The following is a 22,728-nucleotide window of genomic DNA, read 5'->3' as shown; positions in this document are numbered from 1 at the left end:
AAACTACATTACGAGAGATTCGAATACGACGGGCCAAAGGATCATAGCAAAGGAATCCTTTATGTTCAGAACTGTACCCCATAAAGGCACACAAAGCCGCTTGTGTAGTTAGCTTTGTGCGTTCATGAGGTGAAAGGTGAACAAAACAAGCACAACCAAAAACCCTGAGCATAGATAGATCTGGAGGTTTGTGGAAGAGAGTTTGGAAAGGGGAAGAATTATTTAAAACAGATGGAGGAAGACGATTTATGAGATACACAGCAGTGCTGGCCGCCTCCACCCAAAACCAAGAGGGTACATGGGAATCTTGTAGACGTGTCCTAACTACACTCAAAATATGCCCATTCTTTTTTTCTGCTACCACGTTTTGTTGTGGGGTGCCTAGACAGGATTTTTGGGATTGAATTCCATGTTTTAAGTACGTTTGGAAATCCCCATCAAAATACTCTCCACTTGAATTCGGTCATAGCACACATATCTAGGCATCAAATTGGGTAGTAACATAAGCATGAAAGTGCCTAAATACAGAATAAACTTTAGATTTCTTTCTAAGAAAATAAACCCAAGTGAAACGGGTGTAGCCATTAATAAAGGTTACAAAGTACTTATAATCCAACCGTGAAATAACATGAGATGACCAAACATCACTATGTATTAAATGAAAATGAATTGTAGCACTCTCAAGGTGAGAAGGAAAAGGTAAAATATGACTCTTACATAAACCACAAGTAATGCAGCCGTTATTAACGTTCTTAAAGGAAATAACAGAAATAGGTAAACTACCAGAAGCAAATAACTAATCAAGTTTCTAAGAAAACGGATGGCCAAGGCGTTTATGCCACAAATGCCAATCATTATTACAATTAAAGGACTCAAAACTAGTAGTAGAAAGCAAACAAGAAGTAGAAACGGGTGCAGCCTTATTCTTCTCAAACTCCAGAGCAAATAGTCATCCCGGTCTACACCCCTTCCCCTTCACCTCCCCAGTTTGCTAGTCCTGTATCAAACGGCCATCATAAGTGAATGAGATAGTGTTACCTTCCTCTACAAGTTGGCCAACAGAAATTAAATTGGTGGTGAGCTTAGGTAAAAATAAAGTTTTGGATAAATGAAACGGAGATGACTTAGAGGTAGATAAATACAAATCATCACAGCCAAGTATATATAATTTTTCACCATTTGTAGTGACAATGCGTTTATTGGGAAGATGGGGTTTGGGATACTGACCGAGTGTGGCTCCTGTCATATGGTTTGTTTGAAATGGTAGAAAACTGATCTGCTTCATTCCATTGCCAATCGGCATATTTATACAGTAAGCTGCTGCAATAAATAGAAAAAAAAAACTTTCTAAATCAATCCCTATAATTAAGGGACTAACCTTTTTAATCCCCATATTTAAGGGATTATATTTTTCCACAATCCTAGGAATACATATTCACATAATTCTATTTTTACACAATTACCAAATATAAATGCTAACTACCAAATATACATCTACACCAGTAATCCCACGTTTTCCAACACTCCCCCTCAAGCTGGTGAATAGAGATCCTCCATTCCCAGCTTGGCTATAATTCTTCTAAAGTCTGTACTATTGAGCCCTTTAGTAAGTACATTGGTCAGTTGTCCTTTTGTAGATACATAGGGAGTGCAAATCAACTTGCTATCCAGTTTCTCTTTTATAAAGTGTCGGTCAATTTCAATGTGCTTCGTCTTGTCATGTTGAACAGGACTGTGAGCAATATTGATGGCTGACTTGTTGTCACAATATAGTTTCATAGGCTCTTCTCGTGGAATCTTCAGGTCTTCTAAAATTATCTTCAACCAGAGTAATTCACACACTCCTTGTGCCATAGCCCTGAATTCTGCCTCTGCACTTGACCGAGCCACTACATTTTGCTTCTTACTCCTCCAAGTTACTAAGTTTCCTCCCAAAAAGGTACAGTAACCAGAAGTGGACCATCTATCTACTGAAGATCCTGCATAATCGGCATTTGTATATGCTTCAAGAGCCAGTCCCCCATTTCTTCTAAATATCCCTTCAAATAGTGCAGAATTCGATGAGCAGCCTGCAGATGAACTTCCTTAGGATTATGCATAAACCGACTTATTACACTTACAGCGTATGCAATATCTGACCGTGTATGTGCAAGATAAACGAGTTTTCCAACCAGTCTTTGGAACATCTCCTTGTCTACACTTGCATTCTCGCTGGCTTCTCCAAGTTTATGATTGGGATCTATAGGCGTGGAAGCTGGTTTACATGCCATATTTCCTGTTTCTCTCAAAAGATCAACAACATACTTTTGTTGAGAGATAAAGATGCCTTGTTTAGAATGTGCAACTTCAATTCCGAGAAAATATTTTAGTCTCCCCAAGTCTTTTATCTCAAATTCTCTGGAAAGGCAGTTTTTCAATGCTTCCTTCTCCTTTTTATCATTCCCAGTAACGATTATATCGTCCACATAGACTAATAGTGCAGTAACTCCCCCTGAGGCTGTAGGTTTGATAAACAATGTGTGGTCACCTTGACTTTGCTTGTAACCTGTACTAAGCATCACCTTTGTAAACCTTCCAAACCATGCTCTCGGAGATTGTTTGAGGCCATATAGTGTTTTCTTCAACCTACAAACTTTATTCCCCTTAATGCCTTCTCCAAAACCTGGTGGAATGTCCATGTATATCTCCTCTTCTAGATCACCATGAAGAAATGCATTATTTACATCAAACTGTTGCAAATCCCAATTATAGTTAGCAGCCAAAGACAACAACACCCTTACTGTATTCATTTTTGCTACTGGGGCAAAAGTTTCCTGATAATCTACCCCATAAGTCTATGTATATCCCTTGGCTACCAGTCGTGCTTTATACCTTTCTAATGACCCATCAGATTTGTACTTAATTGTGAACACCCATTTACAACCTATAGTCTTCTTGTTTCTTGGTAGATCCACAACTTCCCATGTGTTGTTCTTTTCTAGTGCCTCCATTTCCACTCTCATGGCTTTTTCTCCACTCCTTATTAGAAAGTGCCTCTACTAGAGTATTAGGAATTGGAATGGTGTTAAGGCTGGCTAGAAAACTTTTATGGGATTTAGAGAATCTTTGGAACGACACAGATTTGGCTAAAGGGTACAATGGGTGTTTGGTACATTCTCTGGTTCCTTTTCTCAGTGCAATAGGTAGGTCATACTCAGACTGTGAAGGTGCAGGTTCAGGTTCTGCATATCCCTCAGTTCCAGGATTAGGAGTTGAATCTTGGACTTGCACAAGTTGAGGATCTGGATTTCTTCTCCTAGAGTAAACCTGCATATATCTCACATCATCATGCACATCATTGGTGGGGTTAACAGTGTCTAAACTTGGTTCAATGGTCGGGTTGTTTGACTCTTGTTGAGACTCGGGAATGTGGAGCTCAGAGAATTGTGACTCGGAGGGATGTGATTCTTGACGGTTGGATGACTGTGAGGAGGGTAATACATCTAAGGAGAGTAGATCTGAGGCCTTATCTTCCATTAATAAGGGCTCCCCCTGAAGATAAGGTTGAGTGAAAAAGGATTGTCCCTCCTCAAATGTGACATCGATGGAGGTATAGAATTTTCTGGTGGCTGGATGATAACATTTATAACCTTTCTGAGTTGGGGAATATCCCAAGAAGACACACCTGATTGCTCGTGGATCCAATTTTCCCTTATTATCGACATGAACAAAGGCAGTGCAGCCAAAAATTCATGGTGTGAGATTACTTGAGGTTCGAATATCAGGGTAGAATTGAGAAAGGACTTGTATTGGGCTTCGGTTGTCAAGAACTTTAGATAGTAGTCTATTTATGGTGTATGCAGCAGTAAGGACAGCTTCCCCCCAATATTGTTTTGGCACCCGGTTTTGAAAGAGAAAAGCTCGGGTGGTTTGCAAAAGATGGCCATTTTTCCTCTCAACTATCCCATTCTGTTGGGGAGTGTTAACACAGGAGGATTCATGCACAATGCCTTCTTTCTGAAAAAATGGGGACAAATTCTAATTAAAATAATCTGTAGCATTAACAGATCGAAACCTTTTAATTCTCACACCAAACTGAGTTTGGACCATGTTATAAAAGTTGGGAAGAATGGTACCCACATCAAATTTAGACTTAAGAGGAAAGGTCCATGTGACCCTAGTGCAATCGTCAATAAAGGTGACAAACCATCTAGAACCAATAATGTTGGGAATTTGAGAAAGGCCCCATATATCCGAATGAATCAAATAAAAAGGAGTTGAAGATCTTTATTTGCTGATTGGGAAAGAATCCCTTTTGTGCTTAGCAAGTTCACAAACATCACAATAAAAGGTTTCAACATCAATCCCTTTAAACAAGGAAGGAAGCATTGTTTTTAAAACAGGAAATGAAGGATGACCGAACCGAAAGTGATGACGCAAAATTAAATCTTTATTGGAGGTAGATAAGGATGACTCGTGTGTGACATGCATAACAGTGTGAGATGGTTTGCTGGTTTCTTCAAGGTAGTAGAGTCCAACCCTTTCCTTAGCAAGTCCAATCTTCTTCCCCGAAACCTGGTCCTGAAATACATAGTAAGAAGGAAAGAACACAACATTGAAGTTCACATCCTGGGTGAGTTTATGTATAGAGATAAGGCTAGTGGATAACTTAGGAACATGAAGCACATTTTTAAGTAATAGGGATGGAGTAATTTGAATATTCCCAATTCCTGCCACTGTGTTAAAAGAACCATCAGCAACAAAAATTTTTCTATTACTAGGACAGGGTGTATAGGTGAGAAAACGTAGTGAAGAGGGTGTCATGTGGTCAGTAGCTCCAGAATCAAGAATCCATGGAAAAACACTAGCCAAAACATGTAATCCTAGAAATAAAGACTCACCTGAGAGAGCAAGAGAGGTAGAACCACTTCCTGGTTTCAAGGATTTCAGGAAACTCCTTAGCCTTTCAATTTCTTCATCATTAAATGGCCCCTGACTTAGTGTTCTTACTGCGGGATTGTGGAGACATTATGGGCCTGTTGAACTGCTTTCGAAACTCCATCGGTTTGAACGGGAGCACTTGTTACAGTCACGTCGGACATTGTTAATGGAGGAAGAATAAGGCCAGCAGGAAAGGAGATTAAAGAAGGGAAGAACTGGCCAGAATAAAGGAGAATAAAGAAACACTTCTGGTTACAGATCAACACTAAAGACCAGAAAAACACGAAGAGAAAAAACTGGCAATGAAGGCCGAAAAAAATTCTCAAGGTTGGCAAACCTAGAGCTCTGATATCATGTTTGAAATGGTAGAAAACTGATCTGCTTCATTCCATTGCTAATCAGCATATTTATACAGTAAGCTGCTGCAATAAATAGAAAAAAAAAACTTTCTAAATCAATCCCTATAATTAAGGGAATCAATCCCTATAATTAAGGGACTAACATTTTTAATCCCCATATTTAAGGGATTATATTTTTCCACAATCCTAAGAATACATATTCACATAATTCTATTTTTACACAATTACCAAATATAAATGCTAACTACCAAATATACATCTACACCAGTAATCCCATGTTTTCCAACATGGTTAGAGGCTCCTAAGTCAATATACCAGAGGTGATTTGGTGAAGGACAATAGGTGGTGATTTACCAGACAGGCCAATAGCAAAAAAGGTTAAGGAGATGACCAAGGACATGAGCTATCAAATCCATTCTTCAAACATGCCACCAAAGGTCATTTTGGCCAGCCACATAAGTAATGGAGGAGGAGGCATCTGATCCATATATAGCAATCTGATAGGCCTTGTAGCTTCCTTTCTTCTGATTTGATCCACCACTTTTCTGAAGCCAAGTAGGGCATTCAGTAATTATATGGCCTAATTGGTTGCAATAAGTGCATGTATTCTTTTTCTTGCAATGGAAGACAACATTCCCAAACTCCTTATATTCATAGCACTGTACTTTAGAGAAGCCCTTCTTCCCTTTCGGTTTTGTTGCTAGGAAGATAGCATCAACGTTGGAATCTTTTCTCCCATCAAGAGTGGTCTGTATAGCAAATCTGGTTTCAGCTCTCAGAATTTCCCCACGAATAGTATCTAAGTCAGGAAGTATTCCTCAGCTCAAGATATTAAAACTAACAACTTCAAACTCAGGCCTGGGATGCATTAGAAAATGCATAGCCTTCCTTCTATCAAAGTATTCATATACTTCATGCAATAGTTCGACGAATCCTTTCCCATGTGTACTAACTCATACTTTATCTAGAGGTTAACAAACCCTACATAGTATTCCTGGACTCTCCTCTCCTTGATAATATGAGAAGATGTCAACCTCTATCCGGTAATGTTTAGAGGTGTTCGATTACTGATAAACTTTCTCAAGGTACTCGTACATCTCATAGGCAGTCCTATACCCTCTCATAGGGATTGCAATGTCGGTTTCGACTGATCCTAGGATCCATGATGCAATTTTTGCATTGTCGATCTTCCACTGATTAAGACCCTTAATATCCGAATCATCAAGTTTAGCTACAAAACTATCCAAATATCCCCAAAGACCCTTGGCTTCGACATGGAATTGAAAGTTAAACTTCCATAAAGCATAGTTTGTGCCATTGAATTTAATAGGGAGAACCCCCATCCTTTCTGATGCCATTGAAGGACAAAAGACAATAATGCACACTTCCAAGAAATCAATAAAATTCGAACCAGAGGGTAGAAAAGAGAGTACCTTTCAGCTGAGGTCCAAAAAAAGGTAATTGTAGTATTATGTGCTTCTGCCAAACTGAAAAGTGGATCGAAACCCTTCAAAATCAAAACTGATGCAAACCAAACCAAAATGATTCAGTAGATCTGCTCCGGGCGACACCAGATCTAAGATTTCAGGCTGATCCGATGTCTCTACAAGGAGATCCAAGAAGAAGGAGAAATCTGATGGCCCAACAGCCCAGAGAAATGATATGTAAAGTTCAGATCTGAAGCTTCTATAGGAAGAAGATTCAAAGACACTCAAAAGCCTCCCAAATACTGTTAGAGAGTTCTTGAGATAGCAGCAACAGAGATGATTGAAAAGATACTATATGCAGATCAAATCGTGACCTGCTCTGATACCATGTCAGAGTCAAGTCGAAAAGGCAAAATTAGAAGAGAGAAAAGAACAAACAGTTTGGTGGGTGTGTCACCTTGTGATTGTTGACACCCTAAAAGAGATATTTATGTTAAAGAAAGTAAAAGGACAAATCCACCCTTAGTGTACAAAAGAAAGAGTACAAAAAATAGATGTACAAAAATAGCCTTGTGGCTAGATCTTCTCACTGTCTCTACAAAAAACAGATATTAGCGTTTAAAAATACTTCTATCAACCACAGGGTTGCAAAATTATAAGGCTTTAGGACTATGGACTACCAAAGTAGGGTATCTCAATGGTGAACCATCATGGGGAATGCACTTCACATTGACATAAACCTCTCACCAACTGTTATGTTACGGTTGTTACCTATGTTACCCAAGGAGAAATGCAAGAATCCAAAATTCTGTGTTGTGAGCCTCTTCCAAATAAAGCATACAAAGCCATGCTTTTCCCCAATTCCCCCTTAACCTCCAAAAATTGTCAACACTCTCACTGACAATCAAATTATTCCAAACTTTGTTTACCCCTCAAAAGTACCTTGTAAGGGAGAAACTAGATCAAATACCTCACTAAGCCCATTGGGAAAAACCCCAGTGGCAATCCTACAAATACTTCCAATCAGGCTTATAAGTAAATTATCTAAGCTCCAATATACCTGTTTTCTTAGGGGTAAAGGAGATGAAAGTGGCATTCGTACTTTTGTAGTTTTGTTCATCATTCCTTCCCATTGTCTATTATACTTACAGATTGTAATATTGATCCAGAAAAGAGTTCCAATATATGAAATACAGGTATACACACAATTTTTTGGATTCAAGATAGTAACATAATGTGAAAAAGCATATTTCTACATACCAGTCTAAAAGCAGCATTTCTAACAAGCTCATCCCCATTTTCAATTACATCACTGAGGGCATCTGGAAGAACCTTCCAAAATTCATTGACAAACTCAGAACCCTTTCGCCTACTATTCTGTAAAATATCATTTGCAAGGTATAGAAAAGACAGCCGCTGTTCTTGAGGAGAACAATGAAACTGCCTGTCCCATGTTTCAACAACATATTTTGCTTTCTTCCTGTGAAAGATACACCAGTGTGATAAAGCTTGACTCTGTTAAGGATAACTAAGAAACATTTATAGATTAGGATATGAAGTAAAGAAGTACAAATAAAAAAGGAAAACTAGGCATAAAGTCCACATAGATATGTACAACCATATAGAGTACATCCTTTTTTCTTGGGAATAGGCAATGGTATTTGTATTCCATTCATAAGAAGGCATAAAGTACACAAAAATATGTACAAGCATGATTGATTAGAACTATACAGGGGCCTTTTGTATTCTGTCCTTTTGTTATTAATGAAATACTTTACCTTACAGTTCTCAATATATATATATATATATATATACATATGTACAAGCATGATTTATTAGAACTATACATTAGCAGTATACAAGGAGCTATATACATCATAGTAGTGTCAAGGATGATTACATACCAATAGGTGAAGGACACTCCGAGATGAAAGAATTGCATGCAGCACTTTATGGTTTAAGACTGGCTCTCAAGAATATGAAAATCTGATTGAAGGGGATTAAGAAACAATTGTGGGTTGGCTCAAGGATGGGATGGAAGGACCATGGTATAAAGCATCAGATGAGGGAGGTGAGACATTTGGCCATCATCGCGGAAGTAATATGTTTATGGATCAACAATCTGCAAATATTTTCGCCGACTCCCTGGCTTAGGAAATAGGAAGTTAGTTGACAGTCACTGATTTTGGGGGTATATCCATTTGAATTGAAAAAAAAAAAAAGGCATTTATGTTCCATGGGGCTTATTAGAATTTTTGGTAAAACAGCACTTGGCTAGCTCTAATTTTAATGGTTGGTAAGTGTTTTCTATGAATCTATGTACTTATACTTTGTATTATATTTTCCCCGTCAATACATTTTTTTATCAGCAGAAAAGAGTTTTATTAAATTGATAAAGAGAGTTAATACATTCAGTTAACAAAAATTTCCACCCAACTCTAGAACAGAGTTACATAGTAGCCCAAAAAAGTTGCTGCCTCAATACCCCTTGTTAAAGGGCATCAGCTATCCCATTTGCTGTCCTTCTCACCCACTTAAAGTGAATTTCATGGTCCTTTGCAATGCTTTCCATTTCTCTAAATGCATGTCTGAGAGTCCAGGGGATGTGTCTATTGCAACTTGCGCAGGAAATAATTAACTTTGAATCCCCTTCCACCACCACCCGTCTATAGCCCAACTGTTTTGCTAATCTTAGACCCTGCAGCAATGCCAACAGTTCTGCTTTTAAAGAGTTTCCAATTCCAATAGGCCTTGAATATAGTTCTAATATTCTGCTCTGGGACTCTCTGAATACACCTTCTATTCCTGCCATGCCCGGGTTTCCATAAGAGCTTCCATGAAAATTCAGTAATCCTAAAGATTTAAACCCATAGCAACTTATAACAAATCAGGAAAATGGCCACTATACTCATTACTCACACAAGACACATGACATCAGATCAACAAGATCTTGATGTGTCATTAGATAAGTCCCTGAATAACCTACCTAATAACTAAAATCAAGCCAAAAGGACAAGAAATCAACTCAACTCATCTAAGGGGCTGTTTGATAACAGCTGATGTGGCTGAACTGAAAAGATTATTGCTTTGTCTTTTAGTGAACAAGTTTTTGAGAAGGTTGTGGGCTCCTTAATTGTTGAAGCTGAAGTTGGGTAGATCACTACACCCTTAAAATTTTCATTATTTAATTATTTTATCAACTAAAAGACAAAGTAATGTGTCTTTCAGTTCAGCAACTTCGTCCATTATCAAACAGCACCTAAGCCTTGTCACCTTGTCCAAACAATATGGGGCCAGCTGCCAGCTACATAATCCTGTTCTACCATTCTCCTCTGTTCAGTGCCATATCTGTTGTTAAGTTATGGGTCCTTAAATCATTTCTCACTACTTTAACCCATGTCCTTTTTGGTCTGCCCCTAGCTCTTCTAGATCCTTCAACTTGTAACAGACTATTTCTCACTGTTTCTATAGATCGTCTTCCCTGTACATGACTGATCCATCTTAATCTACTTTCCCTCGTTTTATCACCTGTTGGTACCACCCCCACGTTCCTTCGAACAAGTTCATTTCTGTTCCTATCCTTTCTAGTTTCCCACTCGTACATTTCAATATTTGCATTTTTACTATTCAAAAACATGTGTTTGACACATGAAATATAGGGTGCAAGAAAAAGAAAATTTTAACATATTTTGATTCTCTAGATTAAATATAAGCACATCTACAACAACTATAAACTTCTCTAAATTCAAAAAAAAAAAAAATCTAACAAGAAATTATAACATATTTTGGTTCTCTAGATCAATAAATAAATAAATAAACACATGTACAACAACTATAAACTATAAATAACTAAAATTCACCCAAGTATAGAAGAAAAAACCCCAAAACTATGAAAAAGCCACCGCAATAGGAGAAATTGAGAAAAACTTATTTTCTTCCTCTACAGATCTTTCCCTCTTTACGTGTATTGTTAGAGTCAGCAGCCATAAGGGTAGTTTGGTCTTTTGTCATGTAATTAGAGCTGAGTTGTCTATTTTGTCTTTGTTTAAGTTATGTGTCCCACACTTAATGAGGGACATAATTGTCTTTGTAGTTCAAGATACATAACATATAAATAAGAGGGGAGTCAGCTGAGAGAGTCTTCTTTTTTCTCTGGCCAAACTCTCTATTTTTCTTCTCTTCTTTCCCTTCTTCTCTTTCTCTCTTTCTTTCTTATTTCAGACCTAGGACTGAACCGGTGTTAACCGAACCATTAACATGTATCAATCAGATTTCAACCTTTTGGCAGTATTCTAGTTAATGGGTGGACCAACTGAAGGGGCAAATCTCACGCTAAATCAATTGCAATCCAACTTATTAGGATGGCCCCAGGTTACAACTATAGTAAACTTTGAGAAGATTCCTAACAATACAGGCCACAAATGGGACCCTATGAAAGATTGCATAGACCAAAAGTTCACTCTCCCATTCGGCCTGCCCTTTAATTCTGTTAGACTGGTAACAGTCAAAGTAAAAGAAATAGAGAAAGAGAGAGAAGAAAGGAAGAGAAAGATCTGGTTCGAACAAGAGAGAAAAGTTCACTCTCCCATTTGGCCAGATTTGTATTTATATTACTAATGCTCTGGGAATGACACATGTGCCCCTACTTAAGTGAGGGACATAAGATCTAACATAACCTTACACATCAGCAACTTAAACATAAGCATAAAGACAAAAATACCCCTACATAGTTGACATTAACACTCCCCCTCAAGCTAGTGAGTATATATCATATAATCCCAGCTTGTTACATATGTAGTCCACTCTTACCCGACTCAACCCTTTAGCAAACAAGTCTGCCCATTGGTTTCCTGTGTTAACATATGCAGTATCTATCACTCCACTTAGCACCTTCTCTCTCACAAAGTGACAGTCAACCTCTATGTGCTTGGTTCTCTCATGAAACACCGGATGAGAGGAGATATGGACTATAGCCAGATTGTCACAATAGAGCTTCATTGGTATGCCAACAGTGTATCCCATCTCCTATAGAAGGTTCATTAGCCACACTAATTCACAAGTAGTATGTGCCATTGCTCTATATTCTGCCTCTGCACTGCTTCTTGCCACAACAGTCTTCTTCTTACTCTTCCATGTCACCAGATTACCCCCAAGAAAAGTGCAATAGCCTGTAGTAGATCTCCTATCAGATATAGAACCGGCCCAATCAGCATCAGTATACCCTTCTATTTCAAGTTTTCCACCACTTCTGTATATCAAACCACGACCAGGAGCCCCCTTTAAATACCTCACAATCCTTAGAACTGCATCCCAATGTGGAACCAGAGGCTTCTGCATGAACTGACTTACCACACTAACTGCAGATGAAATGTCTAGCCAAGTAAGGGTTAGGTAGTTCAATTTGCCTACAAGTCGCCGGTATCTGCCAGGATCTTCAAACTCTTCACCCAATCACTGCTCAGCTTAGTGTTTGTTTCCATAGGTATTTCAGCTGGTTTAGCACCTAACAAACATGTTTCTTCTAGAAAATCAAGAACATATTTCCTCTGACACAAGTTAATACCATGCTTAGACCTTGCTACTTCTATCCCCAAGAAATATTTTAGTTTACCAAGGTCCTTTGTCTGAAAATGTTCCTGCAGAAAAGTTTTCAACCTATTAATTCCCATTTTATCATTTCCAGTAATAACAATATCATCTACATACACCACCAAGAGGATCTTTCCTGCCTGAGAGTCATAACTGAAGACTGAATGGTCAACTTGGCACTGTTTCATACCAAACTTCTTTACCATCTCACTGAACCTACCAAACCATGCTCAAGGAAACTATTTGAGCCCATAAATAGCCTTCTTCAGTCAACACACCTTGCCATCCTCCCCCTGGGCAACAAACCCCGATGGTTGCTTCATATAGACCTCCTTGAGCAGATCACCATTCAAGAAAGCATTCTTGATATCAAGCTGATAGAGGGGCCAATCATACATAGCAACAAGAGAAATCACAACACAAATCGAACCAATCTTAGCAACCAGGGAAAAGGTCTTTGTGTAGCCAATACCATAGGTTTGGGAGTACCCTTTGGCAACCAGTCTAGCTTTCAGCCGCTCTACACTACCATCAGGTGAGTACTTAACAGTATAAACCCAGTTACAACCAACAGCCTGCTTACTAGGAGGAAGAGTGGTGAGGTCCCATGTATGATTATGAGTTAGAGCTAAGAGTTCTTCTTCCATTGCACGATGCCATCCTGGAGAGGCAAGGGCTTCCTGGACATCCTTAGGGACAACAACAGAGGATAACAAGGAGATAAACTAGCGATGGAAAGTAGAAGGTGAGTGAGAGAAACATAATTAAAAACAGGATGAAGGGTACAACTGTGTTTACATTTCCGCCAGGCAATGGGAAGATCAAGATCAAATATTGGGGTTAGGGATGGTGTGGGAACAACTACTGGATCTGTCGACGATGATGGAGCTGGAGGAGGAGTCGGTACATGTTGGCAATGTGTATACACTTGACGGATAGGTAGTCGTTCAACAGGTGGTGGCACCAGAGGCAAGGACTTGGTCACAGCTGGAACAAGAGGAATAGAATCCACAACTGGAAGAGGAAGGGGAGGAGGTGATGAGGAGGAAGAAACATCACAGGACCCCAAGAAAAACGGAGTAGACTCAAAGAAAGTAACATCAGCACACACAAAGAAACGTCGAGAGCAAGGATGATAACACTTATACCCTTTCTAAGTTCGGGAGTAGCCAAGGAAGATGCACATAATGGATCATGCATCTAACTTGTCCCTTCCTGGCCCTAGATTATGAAACGAAGCACACACACCCAAAAACTCAAGAAAGAGGAAACAGAGACGAGGTAGGAAACAAAGTGGTGAATGGAGAATGACCATCAAGGATAGACATGGGCATCCGGTTAATCAGGAAGCAAGAAGTAAGCACCGCATCACTCCAAAAAGGTTTAGGTACATTCATGTGGTGCATGAGGGATCGAGTTATTTCCAAAAGATGACGATTCTTTCTCTCAGCCACCTCATTTTGTTGTGGGGTGTAGGTACATAAAGTTTGATGGATAATGCCATGTTGGTCCAAGTATTCTTGAAATGATGTAGAGAAATATTCACGGCCATTATCGGAGCGAAAAATTTTAATATGGACACCAAATTGGTTGCGAATCTCAGCATAAATATTTTGGAAAATGGCAAATAATTCACTCATTTCTTTCATTAAATAAAGCCACATAATCCTTGAATAATCATCAACAAAAATGACAAAATATCTATATCCATTGTATGACATTACTTTATAAGGACCCCAAACATCTGAATGAACTAAAGAAAAAGGACTCGACATACGGTTATCAACCCTAGGACTAAAGGGAACACGATGATGTTTCCCCAACTAACACGACTCACAATCCAAAACAGAAAGATGACTCAATGAAGGAACCAAAGACTTCAAAACTTTCAACGAAGGATGACCAAATCGACAGTGCCACTGGAGAGGAGAAAGAGATGACTAGAGAGTTGTTGACGTACTTCCACAACCGTCAAGGTAATACAATCCACCAGCTTCATGCCCTCCACCAATCTTCATCCCCATCTTGAGATCCTGAAAAACACACGAAAAAGGGTAAAAAGTAATAGAACAATTAAGAGACTTGGTCAACTTACTAACTGACATAAGGTTAAACGGAAATTTAGGGACATACAAAACTAAGGATAAGGGTAAGGGGTCCATGTTAACATTACCAACACCACAAATGGAGGATGTAGAGCCATTAGCAAGGGTAACAGATTGTGATATTAGGCAATGAGAGAGGGAAGAAAACACACATGGAGTTCCAGTCATGTGATCGGATGCCGGACAAGCCATAATCCAAAAACTGGGTGTGGATGCCGGACAAGCCATACCTGAGTGTGCGATAGTGGCTGTGTTCTACTGAGATGTGGCCTGGACAAACCTCTCATACTCATCACAGGGAACACTCATCATCTCCTTCCCTGAAACATCTGTGGATGTAGGGAGCATCTAATCAGCTGAATGACTCTCCTATCCAAAGCTACTGTCACAAGTCATGCCACAGTGTGTACATCTCCTCGGACCTGAACTACGTCGTCTGCCACGGGCTCCCTCTGAATCTCGACCACCACCACGGTTATATGTAGGTCCACCACCACCACTCCGGCCATATACCGGTCCACTGCTACCACTACGGCCAGACTGAGCTCCTCGAGCTCTACCTCTAACACCACGGCCCCTTGATACTGCAAATGCTGATCTGTCGGAAACACTAGGGTTCTCGGTAAATCCAATAAAAATCCTCCTAAGTCGAGCAAACACCTCTTCTAAGAAAGGGAGAGCCCCGCATTGGTTCATATTTAGACTTCAGCCCCACCAAAAATCGAGTCACATCTAGTTGTTCTCTCTATTGTTGCTGAATTTTGACATCAGAAATAAGGGGGTAATAAACATTCAACTCATTACGGATGTTTCTCATACTAGCATAGTACTCCTCAAGACTCTGATTACCCTGTTGCAGATTAAGTATTCCTAATACAGCTGATATACTCTAGTTGTGTTGTCTTGACCCGAATACAACTTCTTAGCATGGTCCCACACTTCCTTGGTAGTATCAAGAAACAAGAAATTTACACTAATCTTGGGTTCCATAACCATGTGATAATCTGTGCATCTTCTTGTTCCCAGTCACCATACTCATGAGAATTAGTGGAGGGTTTTTCTTCCCTTGTGTGTTTTACCTTCTTTTTTGCCTTGAGAAAGACTTCTACAGATTTAGCCCAAGGTACATATTTTCTCCATTCAGTTTAATAGAGGTCATCTGAACATTCAGGTAGTCAGTAGGGACCATCACACTAGTCTTGTTGTCACTGTTGTCTCCCATTGCTGAATTATGTTATTGCTGAATTCGGTACACTGCACACTAAGGTGTCATTTGATTGCACTTTTTAGAGGTCTGAATCTGAAAATGCTACTTTTCAGACCTCATCCTTTGTTTGGTTGTACCTCTTAAATTGGGTCTAAAACTGATTTTCAAATCTGAAAATCATAAACCTTGGGCAGGCTCTTAACACGCTCAGATGCGTTTCAGAGCCAGCCCAATGTCCAAAATATCCTTACAATTTTTCATAAATGACCCAAGTTACCCATGATACCCCTGAACCCAGAAAACCTAAACATTCGACCTCTCTCTCTCTCTCTCTCTCTCTTCGCCATGTCTTCCCGCCACCGCCGCTGCAAGTTGTAGCGGCGGCTCTCTCCCCCTATCTTCTCTCGCTCTGTATTCCCGCCACCGCTGCAGCAACTTGCAACGGCTCTCTCTCTCTCTCTCTCTCTCCCTGTCTTCTCTCGCTCTCACTCTCACTCTCGCTCTCGCCATCTCTCTCTTCGCTCTGTATTCCCGCCACCATTGCTGCAACTTGCAACCGCGGCTCTCTCTCTCTCTTCCTCCCTTGTCTTCCCACCACCACCACCACCGTTGCAACAAGCAGTAGTGGTGGTTCGGTACTTCAGTGAATAATAATAATGCCTCTCTTAATTATTTTAACATTTTTTATTAAACATTAATTAATTTTTATTGAATTTACTTGTGTTATTTATTAATTAATAATTTTTAATTATTTCATTATTTCTTAAAAATTATTTTAATTTTATTTGTATAAATTATTAATTATTTTTATATTTTTATAATCATTAATTTTTTTTAATTTTAATAGTTTCATTTATTAATTTATTATTTTGTATTTGTATTGTTTCAATATTATTTTGAAGTTGAAAATTATTTTTTATGAGATAATATAAATTGAATTCAATATTCCCAAATTGTATGTTTTAGGGTTAAAATTGTAAAATCAGTAAATTTCAGATGGTAAAGGGTTGATCCAACACAAACAAACTTATGGATTCAAATCCTCTAAAAAGTAGAAAAGCAACTATGCCTCTTCTCAGATTTCAGACACATTTAATATCTTTTTAACTTTTCAAATCTAAATTTTCAGATTTATCAAACGCCACCTAAACCACACTACATATTGTTTTCAGCACTTATTATTGCTAAAAAATGCACTCTCTACACCACAACCCTACCATGACTACCTGAAAACTCATCACACTATTTGAGGATCACTCCCCCTTCGAATCACACTGAAATTTGCATAAACCCTAGCACACTACAATCTAAATTCCCACCATACAATTTGAAGCAGACTTATCATATGATTCACAACAAGAAATTGCAGAGAAACCTCTTACCTAATCACCGAAAATCAGACCACACAAGGCACCCACTACATAGCACGAATCAGCCCTCTTCTCTTCATCGATTGGGGGAGGGCTTCTTACAAATCACAGCAACCAACCACAAACAGCACAACTGGAGGCATAGAAACCTCCAAGGGGAGAGGCCGATCACTCCTTTTCAGCCCTTTCCCTTATCTCCAACTGATGGCAAACAAAGCAAAGGGAAACCCTAGACTGGGTGCGCAAATAACAGAATTCTAGGCAGATCCGATTTGCTCAATTTGGCTCTGATACCATATTAGGATTCGGCCTGCCCTTTAATTCTGTTAGATTGATAACTGTCAAAGTAAAAGAAATAGAGAAAGAGAGAGAAGAAGAAGAAGAAGAAGAAGAAGAAGAAGAAGAGAAGAGAAGAAAGGAAGAGAAAGATCTGGTTCGAACAAGAGAGAAGTTCACTCTCCCATTCGGCCAGATATGTTTTCATATTACTAATACTCTAGAAATGACACATATGCCCCTACTTAAGTGAGGGACATAAGATCTAACATAACCTTACACATCAGCAACATAAAAATAAGCATACAGACAAAAATACCCCTACATAGTCGACATTAACAACTTCAAAATGGGTGCCTTGTCTACCTTGGACACTTCAATTTTTATAATGAACATCTTATACCTGGTCCATGCTGCCTCCTTGTCCAAAATAGGTGGTCAGTCCTCTTGAACTACACATAGTGCTTTCTTTTTTATCTTTTCTTTTTCTAATGAGTAATTAAAAAAATGTCAAATATCAATTGTATAGAAAACGTTCCAAAAAATGCCTTTTCTTCCTTTTAGAAATAATACCAGCCAATTGATTTTGCCTTGAATTAGATATTAACATCCAAGAAGAGGAAAAAAATGTGCCATGTACTTTTACGAAACTTAGGAGGATACTCTCTATGCTCTGCTGTGAACTGTTAAGCTTGGCTAGTTTTTCCACCAAAATCTGACCATTAAATGTTCCATTCATGACTTCCAGTTTCTGCCCAACAAATAAGAAAAAACACAATGAGAAACATGAAGTTTAACTAAAAGCAAAGAATCCTCATATAATACAAATTGTAAAAAGATTAGCTACAATAGACCCCCTTATAATTTTTTTATTGGTAACTATTACTCCACTTAAGTGGAAAAACAGTTGGGTTTACAAAGTATATGGTCCAAAGATGTAATGATGGCCCCTAGGCAGACACAGCTGCATAACCCCATAAACTCATTTGAGTAAATATGTACAAGTCTATAATCCTGCATCCCAGATTCCCAGTTGGTCACTCCCCAAAATAATTGCTCCCTATTGATCCCTTATAAGGCTAACCTATCTGCAAAGCTAAAATCATGTGAACCCCCTATAATTAATATATTATGTAAGATTAAAAACAGCCCTAGAAGTATGGGACTGTGCAAGAAAACTAGAAAGAACAAACAAGAGAAGATTAGAGAAGCTAAGAGAGAGAGAGTTGCAGCAAGGAGGGTTAGAGGATGAGAGATTCGAACTAAAACTCCCTCTAACACTCTAATAAACTTTTATTAAGTTAATCTTTGAGTAATTACAAGAGAGGCCCTTGGTTGGACAAGAAATTACAAAAAACAGAGCATAGAAGAGTATGGACCCAGAATAAGGCCCATTACAGAGAAGAACATAAATATAACATAGAAAACAGCCTATGGGCCATTCGGCCCATCTTCTCTACACTCCCCCTCAAGCTGAGCATAGATGTTAATCATGCCCAGCTTGCCAGTGTCATGCTGAAGCCTTGCCTTGGAAATACCCTTGGTGAGAAAATCTGCCAATTGTCCTTCAGAAGTAATGAATGGAAGACACACTTCACCCGAAGAGACTCTTTCTCGAATAAAGTGTCTATCAACCTCAATATGTTTAGTTCTATCATGTTGTACGGGGTTGTGGGCAATGTTGATGGCAGCCTGATCATCACAGTACAGCATCATTGGCTTGTCATAATCAATCCCAAGTTCTTCCATCAATGACCTTAGCCACAACAGTTCAGAGACTCCATGTGCCATGGCCCTATATTCTGCTTCTGCTGAGGATCGGGCCACAACTGATTGTTTCTTGCTCCTCCAAGAGACAACATTACCAGCCACCAGACTGCAATACCCTGAAGTAGATCTTTTGTCATCAATATTTCCAGCCCAATCAGCATCAGTATAGGCTTCAAGTTTCAGATGTCCATGCTTGGTAAACAGAATCCCTTTTCCTGGGGAGCCTTTCAAATAACACAAAATTCGTTCTGCAGCTGCCATATGAGTATCTCGAGGAGCATGCATGAACTGGCTAATACAACTGACAGCATATGCAATATCTGGCCGAGTCATGCACAGGTATAGGAGCTTCCCAAGAAGTCTCTAAAAGACCCCTTTATCTTCCAACAATGTTCCATCTGAAGTAGAAAGTTTGTGACTCGTATCAATAGGAGTTACAGCTGGTCTAGCACCCATCTTCCCAAATTCAGAGAGCAAGTCAAGGACATACTTCCTTTGGGAGATAAGAATCTCATTCTTGGATCTAGCAACTTCTATGCCAATGAAGTATCTCAACTCCCCCAAATCCTTAATCTCAAATTATGTATGAAGGAAAGACTTAAGAGCACGAATTCCTGAGGCATCATTACTAGTCACAACAATGTCATCAACATACACAATGAGATATACTGCCAGAGATTCACTTCTCTTCACAAAAAGAGTATTATCTGACTGTGTCTGAGTATAGTCGAATTTAACAAGTGTTGTTCTAAATTTCTCAAACCATGCTCTAGGAGACTGTTTGAGGCCATAAAAAGATTTCTTCAATTTGCATACATTTCCTTGCATATCACTTCCAAACATTCCTGGAGGGAGAGACATATAGACCTCCTCATGTAAGTCACCATTCAGAAACGCATTCTTTACATCCAACTGATAAAGGGGTCAATCAAAGTGAGCTGCCAGAGATAAGAGAACCCTCACAGATGTCATCTTAGCAACAGGAGCAAAGGTCTCCAGGTAACCAGTCTGACCTTGTACCACTCAATAGTCCCATCAACCCGGTATTTAATGGTAAAGACTCACTTGCAACCAACCGGATCCTTCCCTTCAGGTAAATCCACTACTTCCCAAGTATCATTTTTGTGTAAGGCAACCATTTTAGATTCCATGGCATCTCTCCATTTTGGAATCTCAAGAGCTTCTGGCACAGACCTAGGAATAGGGTTAGAAGCAACTGAAGAGAGATAGGCAAAGTATGAAGGAGAAAGTAGATCATAAGAAAGGTGTTTGGAAATGCAGTGTGCAGTGCACTTCCGTTTTCCTTTCCTAACAGCAATGGGAATATCAAGATCTGGGAAAGATGGTTCCAAAGAGGTTGAAACAGCACATGTTGTCTCATCTGTGATTGGAAGTGTATGAGGCTCATCTATTGTAAGGGAAACAAACTGCTCATTCCTGGCTCTTTGCCTTTGATACACCTTGGGATTGTGGGTAGGACGAGGAGGTAAAGAGATAGGAGCACTAGGACAAGAAGAATGAAGTGACTGATCCTCCCTTGATTCATTTGGTGAGGACACAGGCTCATCAAGAGACTCAACTGGGACAGGGAGAGGAAGAGCAAACACTAGTGACAAACTCTCCCCCTGTTGACAATGTCCTTCCTGAGAGGACCCATAAAAAGGAGAAAGTTCATCAAAGGTAACATCCATTGAGACATACCGAATGCCAGTCTTTGGATCAAAACAACAGTAACCCTTTTGTGTGGGGGAATAACCAAGGAAGATGCATTTGTGGGCTTCTGGTTCAAACTTATGTCTCTGGGCACTTGGAATGTGAACATAACAGGTGCAGCCAAACACACGAAGAGGAATAGGGAAGAGATCCTTATCTGGATGAATAAGACTGAAGGGGGATTTAAACCCTAAAACCCTGGATGGCATACGGTTTAATAAGGATCTGGATGAAGAAGACTTGGAATGTCACAGTAGTTACAGATCTGTAGTCTTGAAGCAATAACACCTTTTTGGGGATAATAAGGATCATTCGATCCACATACAATGAGAGAAGACACTCTCACACTAGCCACAGGTCATTAGACCCACATAACCCACACATCTGAGTACAAAAGGATCAGTTCGATCCACAAACTGAGGAAGAAAAACTAAAAAAAAAACTCACAGCATTCAATTTTTTTCTAATAGTTTTTGGGCTCACGACCAAGAAAAAAGAATAGCTTTGCAGTGAGTTTCCTCACACGTCCACCAGAGATCTTGTTCTTTGGTTCGATCACCAATAGACAAAAAAGGAAAGAAGTGCCGCCCTGGTCCTAAGGTTAGATCTGCCGCTCTAATACCATGTTTTCTTGGTGTTGAGATGGTATGATTCCAGAACAGAGAGAAGAGAAGGAGAAAGGAGAAGAGAGAAAAGAGAGAAGAGAGACAGAATTGAAAGAGGCAAAAAGTCAACTGGCAACGCCAGTTTATTTGGTATTTATACTAGGGCAACCATACAAAAAAAAGAGAGAAAATTACAAAGGTGCCCTTGCGGCACTAAACTTAAAATAAACTAAGTTATTTCAACAGGAAACATCATTCTGGTAATTTTCTTTTATCTTAAGAAAACCATTTAGCATCTAAAATATCAAAATTGGCATTATATAAGAAGTTGAAGAGAGCATGGTTTCAAGTGTCGCCAAATGTCGCTAATGCCGCCCGACATATGTCGATGTCGAGGCTCACTGACATGAAAATGGATGGTAATATAAAAATTACATTATGTCAGTCGACATTTCCTATATTTCGGAAATGTCAACCAAATCGGTCCAAATAACCAAAAAAATACAGTTTTTCCTATTATGTCGACAGGATGTCGACTAATGTACATTAAAAATATAGTTTATTAGTATATTATATTAATATAATACAGTATATTAAAAAAGATTATTCCGTTAATAATTTCTATTTAATATTTCAAATAAAATATTTATAAAAAAGAATTAACAAAGTATAAAAACAAAAGAATAAATTAATTACTTTATAATATAAAACATAAAATATTTTTCAAGTAATAAAATATTAACTAGTTAGTATTTTTTAAAATATTTATTAAAATCAGAAAATGTTTATTAAATTTTATAATAAGTCATATTCTACATTTAATATAAAAAATCAGAATAAATTTAATAAATTTTATACTAAATCATAATTTATTATAAATTTAGTATTAAAAATCATAATAAATTCATTAAGTTTTATGAGAAATCAGAATTTATCATAATCTTAACACTACAAAAAGGAAAATCAGTTTATTAAATTTATAATAAAACATAATGTATTATAACTTTAATATTTAAAAAAATCGGAATAAATGTATTTCTATGTACTAGTGTGAAATAATTATATTAGATTTTATAATAAATCAGAATTAAAAATAGGAAAAGAAAATATCAGATAACCTTGTAAAACCATCAAAATGCATAATAAATCAGTAAGTCATCATTTACTAATTTGTTATTGATCTTAGTTTCTTAGCTTTATATAATGGTTGGGAATAAGATTGTTTCGAATGCTGCTACAGTAGTCCGAACCAGGAAGAGAAGGAAGGAGAAGAGGAAGAAGAAGAGAAGAAGAAGAAAGAAAATAAGGGTCTGTCGAAATCTGTTGGATTCCCCCTACAGTCGACCCCCTTAATCTTCATTAGATTCTGATGATCTTTACAAAGACA

The 22,728-nt window shown here is 38.5% G+C and overlaps 1 protein-coding gene across 1 annotated transcript in view; it reads right to left on the bottom strand.

The window, feature by feature from the left end:
- Window positions 1-22,728, bottom strand: part of LOC104593264 (ENTH/VHS family protein) — a 67,418-nt gene that overhangs the window by 32,336 nt on the left and 12,354 nt on the right. Inside the window, exon 3 of the mRNA XM_019197028.1 lies at window positions 7,967-8,186. Coding sequence (XP_019052573.1) covers window positions 7,967-8,186 — 220 coding nt within the window. The remainder of the gene's footprint in view (window positions 1-7,966; window positions 8,187-22,728) is intronic.

This window comes from Nelumbo nucifera, chromosome 3, assembly GCF_055504915.1.
Source record: "Nelumbo nucifera cultivar China Antique chromosome 3, China Antique-T2T, whole genome shotgun sequence".
NCBI classification, from domain to species: domain Eukaryota; kingdom Viridiplantae; phylum Streptophyta; class Magnoliopsida; order Proteales; family Nelumbonaceae; genus Nelumbo; species Nelumbo nucifera.
This window is presented reverse-complemented; position numbering and strand designations above follow the sequence as displayed.